At 41.0% G+C, this 18,779-nt stretch overlaps 1 protein-coding gene across 3 annotated transcripts in view; it reads left to right on the top strand.

Annotated features, from left to right (window-relative positions):
• KCNK2 (potassium two pore domain channel subfamily K member 2) overlaps positions 1-18,779 on the top strand; it is a 247,007-nt gene that overhangs the window by 81,788 nt on the left and 146,440 nt on the right. The window contains exons 1-2 of one of the 3 annotated variants that reach the window (XM_010356758.2): positions 10,417-10,994; positions 13,929-14,239. In XM_010356758.2, the coding sequence (XP_010355060.2) occupies positions 10,949-10,994; positions 13,929-14,239 (357 nt within the window). In that variant the 5' untranslated portion in view covers positions 10,417-10,948. Of the gene's footprint in view, positions 1-10,416; positions 10,995-13,928; positions 14,240-18,779 lie in introns of those variants that run through there. The other 2 variants (XM_010356768.2, XM_030936139.1) reach the window with 2 other exon arrangements.

The raw sequence follows: 18,779 nt of genomic DNA, 5'->3' as shown, positions 1-18,779 counted from the left end.
CTGCAGACACATTTTATTTGCCTTAAACAGTGTTTATTTTAAAAATTGAATTAGTTGCCTCTCTTAAAAATTGGAAAATTTCTTCTAAAAACAATGTGGATGTCAGGCTTCTCTTGAAAAGTTGGAAGGTCTAACACACCGGATTTATGTTCTGTCACAGCAAGAATCAACTAAAGCTGGTGGGAGTATTTTCTCCAGTTCTCTGGGCCCACTTCATGTGGGCATATTACCTGTCTGGTGCTGTAGGTATTGGAAATCTGGAGATTCTGAATTCTGCTTAACTACGGCATCCTTACGATATACCTCCTAAAGATGGTCTTGCATTCATTTAATAAATAATGATTTTTATGCATACTATGTGTAAAATATTGTGCTGAGGAACAAGATGACAAGGTCTCCATCTCTTGGAATTTGTTTTGGTCTTATAGGCAATGTTATGGGCTGAGTTTTGTCCCCCCACCACAATAAATAGAAAAGATATGCTGAAGTCCTAGTAGAACGTGACCTTATTATGAAATAAGGTCTTTACAGAGGTAATGAAATTAAAATGAAGTCATTAGGATAGACCTTAATCCAATATGACTGGTGTCCTTTAAAAAGGGGGAAATTTGGACACAGAGACAGATGCACACAAAGGGAAAATGATATGAAGACACACAGAGAGAAGGTGGCCATGGGACTGGAGTGCTGTGTCTACAAGCCAAGGAATGCCAAGGATTTCTGGTAAGCCCCAGAACCCCAAAGAAGCAAGGAAGTATTCTCCCTTAGAGCTGCCACAGAGAGCAAGAGTTTGCAGACACCTGAATTTCTGACTTCTACCCCTCAGACCATATGTTTCTGTTACTTTAGCTACATGAGTTTTCGGCACTTTGTTAGAGCAGCCCTAGGAAACACAGGAAGTTACTAAATAACAGTTGGAACAAGCACTAATAATTCTTGCAAAGGGGTAATAAATGGAGGGTGCAAAGTGCTGTGAGAGTACATGTTGGGATGCATTGGTTGATCTTGTTTGGAGGTCAGGGGAGCTTTTCTGAGGAAGATGTGTTTTTACTGAGGTCTGAAGGATAAATAGAACTTATTTTTCTGGTAATGAGGGAGACAGGTAGAGTCAAGGCTGGAAGGACTTGTATGTGGGGAGGCTCTAAGGAAAGAAGGAAGAGTAAGGTATATTCAAGAAACTGGAATCCAGCCAGTGACTAAACCACAGAGAGAAAATCATGGAGCCTGTAGGGGTGGACCCTATATAGCAGGGTGTATTGACTTACTTGCTGTGCTATTTTGGGGAAGTTACTTAACTTCTCTGAGGATAACAACAGTGTTTACCTCACATGGGTCTTATTAGGATTAGATGAGATACTGAGTGAAATGGCTGGACATGGTAAGCCCTTGATAGATGTTACTTAATATTATGATTCCTGTTCTTGTTGTTATTATTGACAGGACAGGGATGTTTATGGCCCTGGGATGCCCTTAGTGATGTAGTCCTTATCCTGAAGGCAAAGGGAAGCTAGTGCAGGATTTTAATGAGAACGTCAACACTTCAAGCCAGATTTTGTTTGTAAAAGTTCCACATGACTGAGTGTAGAAAATGGACTGGAGATCGGTGGAGTAGAGGTATGAGGAGAGGTGACTGAGGTGGTCGTGGTGGCAGTCCTGATCTCTTTGTATAATTTGGGGAGATCACACAACTGTCTTAACAGATTTTGAAATTCTGCAAAAGACACTTTCTTCTATGTTTAAGGGTTTTCTTCTAGAACAAATATGCCCCAGGGTGATGCATGGATTTTTAATCTCAAGTCCTTCCATAAACTTAACAAGTGGCCTTGAGCAAGCCTCATAGGCTCATTTAATCATGATGCAAAAAGGTAAAAGGGCAAATTAGATTCTATATATAGGGTGAAGTCAACATCTTTGGTTAATGAGCACATTAAAAAATGTCTTTAGGAGATTCCAAATACTCACATACTCTATTTGCTTTTTTATTCCATTTATGTCTTGTGAATTCATTTTAGAAGGGAAATTGTATTGATTTGCTCTTCGTAAAGCCACATTCAGCGCTAACAGAATTTGTGATCTCAGGTGAAGGCAAAATGCTGGATTGGCAAACGTTCACAACAAATATAAGTTTTAAATAAAGTACTGGATGTGCTAGGAATTCATTAGATAATTAAAGCCATCAAGAAAACTGAGAATGTTGTGGTTCATTCTGGATTTATGGCTGATTCTTTTAAAAAGCATCACATTTGATAAAATTGCTTTGCCTAGTATTGGCACACTTAAAAAATTATCTGACAAATTCGTTGTTGGTGGAGGATTGTCAGTGGAGGATTTACCTGTGATGCCAGAGGTAGGAAATGTTGAAGTCTAAATATGATATGCTGCTTTCATTTCCTAGTGATATTATATTATGTCACTCAGTTTTGAAAGGGAAAAAGAAATCCCACAGCAGAATTTCCTCCTGAAAACGGAGTAAATTCTAATGTTTTCTGAATTTATTCTGTTATAACAGAGTATCTTTAAATAAAGATTTATTTTTATTACAATGCCCTTATTCAATATCTTATTCCCTGTTGGTCAAAGTTAAATATTAATGTTAGCTTATTTTAAATAATTAACATATGCTGTATGTACACTGATGAAAGCACTAATCTTTATATGCAAAACATGGGTGTTTTGACCTTCATGAATTTTCAAAACTTTACCTTTCTTCACATATTTGGGTGTATATGTTTGTTTTAATGTAAGCAAATATACAAAGCTGTTAAAAAGGTATTGTTGAATGTCATACATGTTAGGAATTTTTATTTTTATAAAATGAACCAGCAAATTTTAATGAATTTTGCGAAGTTTTATAGTAAAGTAACATTTAAAAAATTTTCAGGGTGAGACACTTTAATTTGAAACCCACTCAGGAACTCAATGGCGTTTTATTTACTGAATAGATATGGACACAGTTTCACTAGTGTCATTCTTTCCTTAGTATGTTTACTCCATGATGACGAGGCTTTGTTGCATCTTTTTGACCACTATGTCCCCAAATACTGGAAAATCCCTTTCTGCTACATAGTAGGTGCTTGATAAGTACTGGTTTACTGAATGAATAAATATATTTATTGGCATAAATGGCAAAAAATTTGTAGTACTCTTACAAATAAAAAGAACTTTTGAACTTCACATTTTTAAGCTTGAAAGTGGATACTACTATGGGCTAGTATCTGCCACAAATTTCTAGCCAGTGGTGTTGGTAGAGAACCTGAGTTGCCATGTAGCCCAGGTTCTCACCACTGCCCAGTTTCTCACAACTGCCAGTTTCTCACCACTGAGCTATCAGGGCAGAATGAACTAGAATCCTGCCTCTCATCCAGTGGTTCTCAAAGTGTGGTCCCTGCCCTAGCAGCATCAGCAGAATAACTGGGGAACTTGTTATTCATGGCCCACCCCAGACATGATGCATCAGGTACTGTGGGGGTGGGCCCATAATCTGTGCTCTAACGATCCCTTGAGGTAATTCTGATGTACACTCAAGTTTGAGACATACAACTGTAGACAATGCTCGTATGGACATTGCTAACATTTACCTCTTTGCTCCCTTTTCCATTCTTCCAGTGATGTCCAACTCCGTTCTCATTAACACATTCTAATTTTAGGAATATGAATTCTTCAAAGTGAATAAATTTTGGCCTTTGAAAAATTATCTTCTTAAAATAATTTGTGTATCAGGTCTGAAACTTTATAGTCTGGCTTGGAATTTGACTGTTAGAGGTTATATTAGTTGTAATATAATTGCTGAAATTAAGGTGTTGCCTGAGGTTATTATCCTCTCCAGACTTGACTGGAGAAGGATCTGCTTTCAAGCTCACTTACATGACTGTTGGAAGACATCAGGAAATCCTGATGTAAGACTGCAGGCTTACTCACATGAACCTCTCTAGAGGGTTAATTTATGATGGTGAAACTGGCTTCTACCAGAGAAAGAGAACCAAGAGAGCTCGAGAGAGCACAAAAGAGAAACCCCAGACTCTTTGTAACCTAATACTGTAAGGGATATTCCATCACTTGTGACATATTCTATTTATCAGAAGGGAGTCAGTAAATCCAGCCCACACTCGATGGGAGGGAGGAAACACAAGGGCCTGAATACTATGAGGCAGGAATCATGGGGGGGTCAACTCAGGGACCCTCCACAGATCTGAGTTATTTGTCATTTTCTCCTATTTCTTGTATTGCACTGTTTCAATTAAGGCTCTTGATATCAAGTATCAGAAATCTCAGCACGAACTGGCTTACACAAAAAGAATATGTATGTGGCTTAAGGTGAGGTTTGACATGGAGGATTAATCAAACGTCACCTGGACTTGGTCATCCTGGTTCTGTTTGCTCTGTACTGCTTCACTCTCAGGTAGCTTCTCCTCTCCTCTTAGCATAGTAGCCTCCAAGGCTTTTAGGCTCAAGGTCAGTGGCACAGAGCGAAAGTTGCTTTTCTGAGTGTGTCATAGGCCCATGCCTGAACCAGTTGAGAAGCTGAGAAGTTCTGACTGTATTGGTTGAGGCCCAAGACACACACTTCATTCACAATCAGGGATGAGTCTCATATAAAACACAACAGCTACGAGAAGGGTTGGTAAGTGCCTTGGGAATGACATCAGAAAGACATTTCATTGAAGTACTGCCTAAACTGTTGTCTCTCCCTGAGTTTTCAGTCAACTGGAACTTCTAGGAATATGCCCACCCTCTCTGTCACCACCCCCTCCCCACATCCAATGGGATGCAGAGCCCTGTTGATCTACTAGCACCTCTTCAATCTTCCACTCCTAATAATGTCACTATGAAGCCCTCACCTGGGCTAAAGCAATAATGTCCAAATTCACTTGTCTACATGTTTACATTCTTTGTTCACCTTATACCTGTTCTGCACATAGCAACCAGAGGGATTTTTAAAAAATGCATTTGATGAGATTTCTTCTGGGGTGAAAATTCATCCACAGTTCATTAATTAAAACCCAGATGCCACCTAACCTGGCTTCTATCTGCCTCTTCAGCTTGATTACTGTCCCCCACCAAGCCTCACACTCTAAGCTTTCCAAATTCTCCCAGCTTCTTCCAACTGCAATCTTCTTACAAGCTCTTCTCTTTGTTGGGGAAGACCTTTCCTTCCATTATGCTTCTTCCTTTCCACCCTTGCTCATCTCATCTTCAGAACCTAATTTTTACATCACTTCTTTAGACCCGCCTTCCCTGACCCTCTAGAAGTAAATACTCTTATGTTACCTTGTGCCTTCTTCCTATGGCTTATCAGAATTTTAAGCACTCAGTAAATATCTGATTAATGTGATTTATTTTTCATCTTCTCATACCTGTGCAATTGTGTTACTCAGAAGATTAGATAAATAGCAAGATTCATTGCAAGGATGTCCAAATTTTTGTCTTCCTTGGGCCACATTGGAAGAAGAAGAATTGTCTCGGGCCCACGTAAAATACACCAACACTAATGTTAGCTGATGAGCTAAAAAAATCATTAAAAAAACCTCATAAAGTTTTAAGAAAGTTTATGAATTTGTGTTGGGCCATATTCAAAGCCATCCTGGGTCACATGCAGCTCTCAGGCTGTGGATTGGACAAGATTGTATTATAGAGTTGGAATTCATTGGCGGTCTTGCTTGGTCAGGAGCTCCCCTGGTTCACAAGGTTAGATCAAATGCAGAAGATAATGAAACTCTTTTGAGAGCTGTTTTGGGCTGTTCTCTCAATGCTATAAATATCTGAGATTGGGTCATTTATATAAATTTATATTATAAATTTTATATTTATTTATATTATAAATTTATATAAATATATAACATAAATTTATATAAATATATAATTTATATAAATACATAAAATAAATTTATAAAAATTTATTATATAAGTTGGGTAATTTATATAAAAAAGAGGTTTACTTAATTCATAGTTCCGCATGGCTGGGGAGGCCTTAGGAAACTCACTGTCATGACAGAAAGCACCTCTTCCAGGGTAGCAGGAGAGAGAATGAGTGCCAGTAGGGGAAATGCTAGATGCTTATAAAACCATCAGATCTCATGAAACTAACTGACTATCATGAGAACAGCATGGGGAAACTGCCCCCATGATTCATTTACCTCCACCTGTTTCCACCCTTGACATGTGAGGATTATGGGGATTACCATTCAAGGTGAGATTTGAGTGGGGACACAGAGTCAAACCATATCAGGAATGGACATACTGTACACATAAATGCTGTCTCACTTTGATTCTTACAACAATCTCTTGTGAGTTCCATGCATTATATCCATTTGATAGATGAGAAAACTGATGTTCAGAAAGAAAAAGTGACTTCTTCAAATTCACATGGCTCAGATATGGTAAAGGCAGAATACCCACAGACGTCTCTTTGACTCCAAAATCCTAGATACGATTGGAATTACAAGAAAAGGCAGTGACATTCTCATTTTTTAATTTTAATTTTCACTATGACATTTTGAATAGGCCAAGGTCAAAAATCAAAATAAACATAAAAGTGAAGTCCTATAGATTTCATGCTGCTAGTTGGAGCAGAACAATAGATCTGAAAGCACCAGAATAAGAGCAATATGGAATTTTGGAGAGCTAACTTTTTTAATTATATATTTTCAGGTTTCTTATTCATTAAATTAAAGAGGTGTTGATTAGTCCTGCAGCATGAAAGAAATATATTCCATCTTTTCTTTTTATTATATTTTGATGGGGTTTATATATATTGAGTGAATTAGTCCATTCTTGCATTGTTTTAAAGGACTAGCTGAGACTGGGTGATTTACGAAGAAAAGGGGTTGAATTGATTCACAGTTTTTTAGGCTGTACAGGCAGCATGGTTGGAAAGACCTCAGGAAACCTACAATCATGGCAGGAGGTGACAGGGAACCAGGCACATCTTATATGACTGGAGCAGGAAGAAGACAGTGAGGGAATGATTTCACTCAGATGTTTATCAAACACATATTTAGTACCAGATGCCAGTTAATGCAGATATGAAAAATGCTTACACATTTTTAAAGAACCAGATCTCATGAGAACTCATTATCAGGAGAACAGCAAGGGGAATGTCTGCCCCCCGATCCCCATCACCTCCCACCAGGGCAATCCTCCAACACTGAGGATTACAATTCGACTTCAGATTTGGGCAGGGACACAAATCCAAACCATATCACTGAGTGATGCAGGAATAAAGCTAAACAGGATAAACCATCCTATTTCTTTGTTCCTCCAGTTGCAATGACATACAAAGTAGTCTACTACATTTTTTCCCCTCTTACTTCAAACAGCATGAGTAAGTCTACGTTTGGAACAAGAGGGATTTTAACGTGGGCAGATGTGTTTAAAGAAGGGGTATGGGAGGACTGGGTGGTTTTCTGATTATTTCAAATTATTTGTGAGGCTGAGCCTTTGGCTTGTTGGGATGATTCCTGCTAATGTTACAGTCTGACATTTTATCCTTTTATCTTAACATCTCTGTAATGTACATCACTTCTCCCCCAACCCCCAAGCACCCTACATGAATGTGGGGCCTAATATGAAAATAATACAAAGGGGAATGTAGAGGACAACTGCTATGTATGAACTGATAGCAAAAAGCGGGGAAGATGGCAATCCAGCATTTGGGATTCATGATAAGACATAAGTCCCATGAGTCTGGAAAAACAGAAGCACTATGCAAGCATATATCAAAACATATTTAATCTATTAAACAGGTATATTTAAATTATTAATCTCCCAGTCTAGTAAGCATTAACCAGTTTGACAGAGGACCAGTGCTGGGTGAGATGTGGTTAAATTTGCAGAAAACTCAGAGGGGGGAATAAAAAAGAATCATCAAGTTGCAGAACAAAATGGGAAAAGTGAAAAGAATATTCAAAAAAAATTTGAGGAAATTTCATCTGGAGAACAAAGAACCTATGGGACAGGGTAAAAAATGATTCAGAAAATAGTGAATTCATCTCATTTCTCATGTATGTAGGGTATACCCTGGTTCCAAATACCTGGAGGGAGACTGGGTGAATATAAGAAAATGTCAGCTATTTCTTAGGAATAACGATTTCACTCAGATGTTTATCAGACAGGTATTTAGCAGCAGATGCTAGTTACTGCAGATAATATGGTGAACAGAGATATGGTTTATGCCCTCACTGAGCATACAATCTAGTTTAAAGAAGCAAAACATAATGTGACAAGTATAAAGATAGATGAAAGACAAGTTGACCTGGGAAGCAAATAGTAAAACACCTGACTGGCCATGATTCCAGGAAAATTTCTGGACAGCATGGAGATTTGCAGGATAACACCTGCGATGATTAGTTTTACGTGTCAACTTGACTAGGCTACAGTGTTCAGTTATTTAATCAAACACGAATCTAGAATCTAAGTGTTGCTGTGAAGGTGTTTCGTAAATGTGTTCTACATCTACAGTCAAACTTCAAAAAGGGATTGCTCTAGGTAATATTGGTGGGCCTATATCACAAGCAATTGTGAGCCAAAAATGAGATTTCCTGGAAAAGAAGAAATTCTGCCTTAAGACTGAAGCATCGACTCTTGCTTGAGTTTCCAGCCTGCCAGAGCTGCCCTGTAGATTTCAGAGGGACTTGCCAGCCCCCATCATCCTGAGCCAAGTCCTTAAAATAAATCTGTTACCCCACACACGTACACACAAAGGTATGTGTGTGTGTGTGTGTGTGTGTGTGCGCGCGCGCGCACATGTTCCATTTCTCTAGAGAACCTTACTGATAAAGTACCTTAGTCACGTAAAGTTGGTGTGTGTGGGGGTGTGCACTCAGGCAAGGTGACTTCCCAGGAAGACTTAGAGTGATAAAGAGTAGCCAGATCAGGAGGAACATCATAGGTGACCTAGAGACTTTGTAAGGATTGTGAGAGGATCAGATGCACATTTTAAAAAGGACGTCTGATTGTATTACTTTTGAGCACGTAAGTTGAGAAAAAATGTGTTTGAATTCCAACAGGAAAGATATTAGGAAGATTTTTTTTTTTTTTTTTTTAATGGGGAAAGAGGTGATGAATGTATTCTGGAATCTAGAAAAAATTGCATTTTTATCATTGACGGTAACAGTTTTGCAAAAGCTTTTTTTTTTTTTTTTTTTGGTTTCCTACAATTACGTCTGTATTTTTCACTAAGAAGTTCTTGTAACTGGGAAAATACTCCAATCTGGCCGAGCAGCAGTTCTGGAAGAAAAACTCTTGCAAGCAGCAGTTGCGGTGGGAGGGTGGAGGTCATCAGGGGATTCCCGCTGAGAAAGTGGGAAGGAAGAGAGTTTAGAAACGGATCGAAGTTCCGCTACATCACGTGTGTTGTGAGAGAATTCGGCTATTAGGACGACGGCAACGTCTGATCTCCTGGCTTTCTTCCCCTCCTTGGCGGGTTCCGTTCCGTCCCCCTGTCGCCTAGAGTTTGGCTGTCCCTGCGCCGGGGTTTTGGATTTTGGGCGGGGTCTGGTACCTGCCAAATAGGGATCTCGATGGTGAAGAGGTCTGGGAGCGCTGAGTTCAGGATGGGGTCGGAGTTCTCCCACCTTGCAGCTCCCACCCGCCACGCTTAGAAACCTATGTCTCCAGCAAAGGGGTCTTGCTCTGAGAGAACCTAACCGGGTTTTCTTCCATTCCCTTTGCATCTCGAGGTGTCTTCGCCCTGGCTCCAGGTGCGTTCCCCATCCTTTTCGGTCCGGGGCGTTCTGCTGATTATAGCGCCCTGCTCAAGTCCAGCACCGCCGGAGGTGAAGTGGGGCGACCTGGTGACTCCTTAACCCTTCCCCAAGGTGGAAGAAGCCAGGGTCTTCATTACCTCCCCTACTCCAGGGGTCTCAAGGCGCCAGTGGGGACACTTCCCTGTACAAGTCTGGGGGGCCACAAGGACGAGGAGGACCCCCAAATGCAGGGGTTCAAGGACTTGCGTCCCAGAGCTTGGACCCACACTCGGTCCCACACCCCGAACGCTGGCCGGGAAGGAGATAGGATGGAGCGCAGTGTGATGTGGATGCCAGATAGCGAGAGTGAGGATTTTTTGGGGGGTGGGGATGGGGGTTAGTGGAAGGGGCTGACAGGGGAAGAGGCAGCAGGTGAGCCAAGGGGTTGTGCCCCTAGGAGGAGGGAAGAGGGGGTCTTTAGAAGGGAGCATCTTGCAGGGGCGACGCAGGCAAGGGTAGGGCTAGGAGGAGGTGCAGGGAAGCAAGCCCTGGCGGTGAGACAGGAGGGGGAGGAGGCGAAGAGGAGGGAGTTCCTAAAGGAGGGAAACGAGTCGGCGAGGGGCGACAGGAGCTAGCCGGGAAGGGAGAACAGCGGAGGGCTGCAGAGCTGCGGAGGGCTGCAGAGCTGCAGGCGCCCGGACCGTGCCACACACCCCCCGCGGGGCACGGAGGGCATTGCCGGGGGAGACACACAAAGACATGCGAAGAGGGGTTGAGCAAGGCTCGCGCACAAAGACGCCGGGGCGCACGGCAGCTCGGGCTGCACCCACCGCCCCCGCGCCGCGCCGTGCCGGGGCCGGGCCAGCGAAGAGCCCCGGGCTGAGCGCGTGGCGGCGGCGGCGGCGGCGGCGGGGAGGCGCGGGACCCGGGTCGCCCGCGCTCTCCGGGTGACCCGGGCCCGGCAGCAGGCGCGCGCGGGGGCGGCGGCGCCCAAGCCCAACTTGGCCTCCGCCTCGCCCTCTGCCCAGCCCGCCGGTGTCCCCTCCTTCCCGCGATTTCGTTTCTTCTCACGCTCCCCCCCCCGCCCCCTCCCGCGTCCAGCCCCGCTCTCCCCACCTTGTAAAACAAAGCCGGGGAAAATGCCTGCCCGTGCAGCTCGGAGCGCGCAGCCCGTCTCTGAATAAGAAGTGAGTACAATGGCGTGTTTGTAAAAAAAAGCTTCAAGTCCGTCTTTTTCAAAAAACATTTTGAATGCTGCATGCCTCATGCTTCCCAGCGCCTCGCGGGAGAGACCCGGCTATAGAGCAGGAGGTGAGACCCCCGCTCCGGTACCCCCACCCTTCTGGCCGCAAGCTCTCCTGCCCCAGCCTGTTCTGGGAGGACTGCAAATGCCCCCTCTCAGCAAGCGGCCGTTGCCCATCTTCGCTTCGCGTCCAAAGTGTTGGGTCATAATATGGATTTGGAGGCAAACCCTTGCCAGATCCTCTCCTCGCCGCTTCTCCCCCCTCTCCCGCCGGTGCCCGGGGTTTTTGCATCTGCCTGAGGTATGGGTTTGGAACACCTTGGGGGAGTTTCCCATGGAGAAGGAGGGTCAGCCCTTGGGAGTAGCCGACAGGCAGGACTCATGGTGACCCTGGTCACACTTGTTGCCCATTGCCTGGTGGGACAGGCAGTGGTGCTGAAAAAAGCTTGTTTTCCCTGCTATTCAGTGGTCAGCCACAGCTGGAGCGAAGACATATCTGGGTGAGAACAGAAGACCGGGATTAACAGAAGACTGTGATGAGCTGGGGGAGGGGAGTGGGTAGTGACGGTGTTGAGTGTGTGTGGAAGGGGCAGCTTCTCTCCCTGATCATACATCAAATGGCGTGGAGGTGGAAACCAAGAGGTTCCCTGTATTAAAGAGAAAAGTCTGCTTTTATTTTTTTAAATATTATTTTGGTATTTCATCAGTTTTTGTCCATTCTGTCTGCCAAATGTACATTACATATATTTCTGCTAATTAAAAAATAAGGCAACAGCTTAAAATAATTAAACTCCTTCTGGAAATGTATTAGGTTAATGCACACACACACACACACACACACACACACACACACACACACAATATTTTAAAAATACCTGCCCCTTTCTCCCAAAAGCATATAATGGCAATGTGGCAATGTCTTAAAGGAATTTCAGATTGGGATTTGGTGGCATCAAGGTAAACAGTCTTAGTGCTTTCTGGTTCTGCAGAGTGGAAACCACTGATGTGAAAAATCACAAATAGGAGAGCACAGAGATCTGAGGAGGAGAGGCTTGGAAAGCTTCGTTTAGAGTGATATTGTGGAACTTCTATGTGATTTTTTTTGTTTTTATTCCAAAGATGGCTAAATTTTAAATTATGACTTTTGTTTTTCACTCAGACTCACTAAGCAAGCAGCTAGGAGGTTGTGGGGAGTCTGCAGATTGTAGTGATTTTCGCTATTATCTGCACTTCTATTTTAACAGTTCTTTAATTATAGCATTTAACACACGTCCAGTGCTAATTTTGAGTGAAGGTGTCTTTATAAATATTTTAAAGGTGTCTACTAGTTTGTGGCTTTATTTGGAACAGGTGAATGTATCAGGAGAGAAACATGTGCATTCTTCTGTGTAGTAGGTTGAACCTTAGGAAATTGCTGTAATAAGCTATATGTACATGGAATCTCCACTTGGAGCCATGGGTACAGAAACCTCATCACAGCTCTGATTTCATTTCTTCCAAATCAGATCCATTCGGAGCTTTGCTGATTGAGGATCCTGCCTTCTGCCATCATTTTACAACACTGCTTAGGTCTAGTGTTTTAAATAGCTTTGTTTGCAAAGCTTCTTTTTGATGGGCAATTAGAGATGTATTTTATAAATTAAAACTATGGTAGCCTACATTTAACTCACAGTGTTAGGTAAGAGGGCAGGGTAGGCAGCCATGTGAAAATTGGCATTTTTTATTAGCTTATCATACTGAAGTAATTTCAGGTGCCTGTAGGGTATTTGAGTGCAATTCCATGGAGATTTCTTATATACTTACCTGAAAGTGTGTTTTAGATAAGATTATCATTTTATAATCTTTATTATATACATGATAGCAAGTTGACTGAAATCTGTAACAATTATGGACTTTAAGTTGATTATTCTGTTTGAGTTGATGGTTTTTAGAAGTCTTATTTTTCAGCCATTCTGTTAACCCTTTTTAGTTCAATGTTGTCTTTCAGTAAAACGTCCTGTAGTAGGTGGTTTATTTTCCTCTTAGCAAGTAGAAGTCTAGTATCTCTTATATTTTTGAAAAAGAAATCCATTAATGATATTTTTGAACATCTGTGATAAATAATAAATGGATTTATAGTCACCTTAGAGTATATGGCAATTTGTAAGAGAACCATATAAATCCACTCTAATGGAGCAATTAGCTTTGAACAGAGCATGTAGAGAGTCTAAGCTGTGAGTCACGGTTTTTTTTTTTTTCTTGATACTGTTCACATTTGAAAAGGAAGGTTCTTGTCTTCTCTTGGTTGTGTCTAGGATTGACATAATGATTAGCAGTAACTTTTATTTGTAAAACAGGTCAGTGATTCAAAAACAAAATACAGAGAATGTTTCATCACAAGCCCACTTTGGAGGATGGGCAAAAGGACAAGATTTGACCATCGAGTGGTTTATTTACCACCATGTTTTACCAGAAAATGATGAATGATTTATTTTGAGCAACAATGTTTGGATCACAAATTCTCTTATAATGCAATTCATTTATTGTAATAAATTAAATAGAGAATGTTCTTTATGTTGCTTGCTTGTGGTATAAATTTCTTGAGAACGGGAATAACCATGAGCCGTCTTCCTGAATATTCCAATATCTAGTTAAGTACCATCAACTCTTAGGAGTTCAGTATCTCTTTGTGGACTGGCACAGTGGACAGATTTAAATTTAGAAATTTATTAAGAAGCTCTCAGGCATTCTTTTCTTTTTTTGAAGTTTCTTGGTTCGACTCCAGTTTTTCCCCTTTCATTTGAAACTCTAGTAGCAGCAGAGAGCACAGATCCAGCCCCTTTTCCTTGAACCAATATATGTGGTCCTGAGATCTAGTGACAGCACTCCTGGTTTGGGTTCCAGAGCTTCCACCAGGAGAGTGAGCGGAATTCAGTCAACCTTCTCTGACCCCTTAAAGAAGAAGCCCGACCAATTCCCTTCTCATCTCCTCCAACCTAACCCTCATTCTCTGTTGTTGTCAGTGGCGGCACCTGACTTGCTGGATCCTAAATCTGCCGCTCAGAACTCCAAACCGAGGCTCTCGTTTTCCACGAAACCCACAGTGCTTGCTTCCCGGGTGGAGAGTGACACGACCATTAATGTTATGAAATGGAAGACAGTCTCCACGATATTCCTGGTGGTTGTCCTCTACCTGATCATCGGAGCCACAGTGTTCAAAGCATTGGAGCAGCCTCGTGAGATTTCACAGAGGACCACCATTGTGATCCAGAAGCAAACATTCATATCCCAACATTCCTGTGTCAATTCGACAGAGCTGGACGAACTCATTCAGGTAATGGCATGGGAGGAGTTGTTACTCCGTTCCCCCAAATGGGAAAGAAAGTGATAGGAGACAACTTGTAGCCCAGTGTATTACGGGTGTGCTGGTGGGAGCCCTATCCCACCTCGTTTGCCTTAACATATAGCTCTTTCCCCCAGTTTCTGTGTCTCATTTCCAGTTCTCCTGCCTAACTCTCACTTCTGCCATCTTTTCTTCTCTTCCTCTTTTAGTTCTCTCTCCCAGTGTTCCTTCACATCCTCTTCTGCTTCTGTTCTTCTGTATTTCTTTCCTGTTGTCTTCCTGCTTTCTTTCCCTTTCCCCTATCTTAGAAGTACCAGTGGACACCCATAGGGTTGGGGTTACCATGCCGAAGGTCCTCATGGTTAGGATGATCATTGTCGATTGAGAAACACTGCTGTGGCAAATGAGAGGAAAACAAAATATACAGAAATGTGCTTTAATCTTGGCAGTGGCCATCATAAGATAGAAAAGATGAATTCATGATGTGACCCTTTTGAGATGAGTACCCCTCAGGTCAACAAGTTATAGCTTACCTCTTTAGCCAAGGTGTAACTTTGACAACTACCTTTTTAAAGTATCTGCAGATAAGTGGTTAATTATTGCTTCTCTAATTCCCAGCTAAGATAAATTTACTACTACACAGAAAAAGAGTTTTTGAATAAAACTAATTTAGTTCTAATTTACCCTATAATAGCGAACAATATCCTTACAGAAGAACATTTTGTTTTAAAAATTAATCCCAATAAGTTTCAGTTAGGCTCTTTAGAGATGGCAGTATTTTGTTTTTTTTGTAGATTTCTTTTGCATAAAACAATTCATTGGTCAAATCAGGATCTTAGTCAAGAAGAAAGCTTTAGAATTTTCTCACAAGGAATGACTTGACTGGTTGTTGAAAATGTTTTAATTGTATACACATTTGTTTTCTTATAGAGCCTACTTTTCTTGCCTGATTTAATTCAAATTGGAATGGAAATTATCTGTGAGACGTCATCTGAGCATGTTCTTTCTTGTTTCATATTTGGTTTTACATTGTTTGAATGAGTTGGAATAGTGGATTGAGGGGAGAAATTATTGTTGACTTTAATTCTGCTTTTTGTTTGAGGACCCTTTCTCTCATTTCCTCTTGCCTTGGATCTCAAGATGCTACCTCTGCCCTTCATAGTCCTCTCAATTTACAGCATATGCATACATGCTCTTATTCAAATTTTATTGAAAGATATCAAAACTAGTGTTCTCTGGCACCTATTTAGTTTCTACCACATTCAGAAATTTCTGCATCTGAAAATTTGACTTAAGTTTTGAAAATGCTGTTCTCTTATATACTGAATTCTCTAGGATTTTTAGATGATGGTGACCTTTTCCGTATTGACAGTGAAAGTGCCAGCTAACATTATTGTCCCAACTGCCCCCTTCGCTGGTCCCATGTAAGATCACTTTCACTTCATTCTGTCTTTGGGCCACATGGTCCTATGAGGTACTAAAAATCTTCGAAGAATCCTCACTTCCCTTGGTTTCTGAAGAAGAGCTCTTGGATATCTTGGTGGAGGCAGCATGGTGCAGTAGTAAAAGCTTCAACTTTGGGGCAGACAGGGTATGTGTTGAACTGCAGTTGAGTGTTTTATTGGAAGTGTCATCTTAAACAAGTAGTTTTCCTCTTTAATCCTTACATGATCTATCTGGAATGAGGAAAGAGTATCTATCAAGTAGGGTTGTTGTGAAGTAAAGAGATAATCCATGTAAAGTGTTTTGGTGCTCAGAAAGTGTTAGATTTGTTTTCTGTGGTTATTGTTTTCCTCTCTTGTCCCTTCATTGGATTGTAGCCTCTGATTCATGTAGTTGCATTCTTATCACCTGGAATGAGTTGCTTGGTTGGACAGGATAGGAAAAAAAAAAAAAAAAAAAAAAAAGACATGACCAGCGTTTCAGGAGAACACTGGAAGAAATTTTGTGTGAATTCGAAAATGGTCTCACTATCCAGTATTACCCAGATTTATTAAGAATTCTAAAGATAACTTGAAGGTCATGGCAGGTAGGAGCAATCTGGTGGTGAATACTGACCACTTTTTGCTACATCGTCTTTGAAATGGAAACAAGCAGAAATCAAAATATGACCTAAGATTTTTCTCTATGCCCTGCATGGGCAATCCATTTTAACTTTATTAATTTTCTCTGCTGATTATTTTTGCTTTGTAAAAATCTTTTTTATGCTGATTCAATATTTTTCAATGCAGAAATTACCTATTATTTACTCTTATACTGTTCACCTTTATAGCCCATTGGTTTTAATAATTATTTTTTCTTTTTAAACATGATCTGTTTTGATAAAAGAAATCTTTACAATGCCATGGCTTCAAGGATCAAGATTAGTGTGTAAACAGGGAGGAAGTTATATAAGCCAGTAATCATATATTAGAATTACACTTCCTTCATATGATTCTTATAAATTTTTCGATCTTTTTTTTCACATTTACTTTCCCATTTAATCATCCCTTAAAACTTCATGAGTGTGTCTATTGGGCAGCAATACCACAACATTAAGGATTAGACAGCATCATTCGGATGAGAATTCAGGTCTTCAGAATCTTTTGGTCAGACATTTTTCCTAGGAGTCTCTGCTCTTTTGGAGCAATGCTGAGGGCAGAAACAGTTGGAGTCATTAGCATTTCAGTTCTAGTGTTGTTGGAGAAATTCTGCTACATATTATGGGGAGTGAAGACAGAGGAGGAAGTGAGTGGTCTGACAGTGGGCCAATATCAGGTGCAGTTAGTCTAGTCTGGTCTCAGGCATTAGGTTATTAATTACTCATCTGGTTGGACTATAGCAACTTGATTTCATGCTGTGGTTGTGTCTCAGGGTGAGGTTGGGGAGGTGAGGGAAGATACAGGTAATGGAACATTAAGGCAGATGAGATCAACTGCTTTTGTTGTAGAAACATGTGTGTGTGTACTAAGTGTTGTTTTTGGCACTGAACTTTCAAGACAAGGTTGAGGAGGGGCAAAGATATCAAAACAGATACCTTTGCCAGCCTGACGTGTTTTGAGCATATGATTTTCAACTCCCATTACATTTAAACTTATGTGATGTCAGTACAGAAACATATATGGCAAATTGTTTAAGTTTCTTTCTTTTTTCTTTTTGAGACAAAGTTTCGCTCTTGTTGCCCAGGAAGGAGTGCAATGGTGTGATCTCAGCTCACTGCAACCTCCGCCTCGTGGGTTCAAGCGATTCTCCTACCTCAGCCTCCCAAGTTGCTGGGATTGCAGGCATGTGCCACCACGCCCAGCCAATTTGTATTTTTAGTAGAGATGGGGTTTCTCCATGTTGGTCAGGCTGGTCTCGAACTCCCGACCTCAGGTGATCTACTTGCCTCAGCCTCCCAAAGTGCTGAGATTACAGACGTGAGCCACTGCGCCCCACCTGTTTAAATTTTAAGAGCCATGGATACCATTAACAATAGCCAAAATTTAATTAACACTTACTTTGTGCAAGGCATTGTTCTAACTGTTTACCTATATTATCTCATACAACTCTCTTAAACAATCCTAAGTGGTAGGTGCCTTATTATCTGCTTTTACCTTATAGGGAAACTGAAGCAAGGGGCACTTCAGTTTCCAAGAGTGCGTGGTGGAAGAACTGTCATTCAAATCTTTGGATCAAATCTAGCACTTAGTTCTGGTATTGACTGCTTTTAAAAATAATTTAGTAAACATTTGATGTAAAGTTTCCTGTTATTCCATATGTTAAGATATAATGAATATTATAGTTCTCTGTACATATAGTATATCTTTCTTTCCAAATTGAAAAGTATATAAACTGGAATCTTAAAATTCTTTCTGGACAGCAGGGTTATATCAGTATTTTCCCATTTAAATGTGGCAAACCAGTAGAGGATGGTCACATTAGACATATCTGATCTTCATTTATTTCCATGTGAGCTGAACAAATTATAGGGTTAAAAGATAGAGTGAAATCTATGATCTATATGTTGATAATATAAATATCTTATAGGACACTTGACTTTTTTGTTTTCTAACTTGAACCCCACTCCTTCTTGAGCTAGGTTGGGAAGATATTGTCTGTTTTGGGGTGAAGAAACTCACATGTTTGGACAAGGTCATCTGGTGGCCTCAGGTCTAGATCTTCGAAGTCTTCCTGCTGAAAGGATTATCTTCTCTTTACACTAGGCGTCTCATTTTGGTTCATCCAGTGGCATTTATTGAGGACCTCCAATGTGTTTACCTCAATGGTGGGTGTTGAGCCATTTAAGATGATGGAAAAAAAATATGGCTTCTCTCAAGCTCTCCTTTCTACATGTCAATCAAAGGAGATAGCTATCAACATAGGCACAATAGCATTACCATAGAAATACTTACACACTGGAGATGGAATCCCTAAATATTGGGGCCCTGAGGAAGACATTAAGCGTTTAATGAGAGGAAGGTACAAAAGATGTGAAAGGAAACTTGATTTTAAGGTGCTTCAGAGTGCTCTAGGGGAAGACGAGGGGACTAGTGGACATTCTAAGCAGAAT

This window comes from Rhinopithecus roxellana, chromosome 8 (genome assembly GCF_007565055.1).
Source record: "Rhinopithecus roxellana isolate Shanxi Qingling chromosome 8, ASM756505v1, whole genome shotgun sequence".
Taxonomy (NCBI): Eukaryota; Metazoa; Chordata; class Mammalia; order Primates; family Cercopithecidae; genus Rhinopithecus; species Rhinopithecus roxellana.
This window is presented reverse-complemented; position numbering and strand designations above follow the sequence as displayed.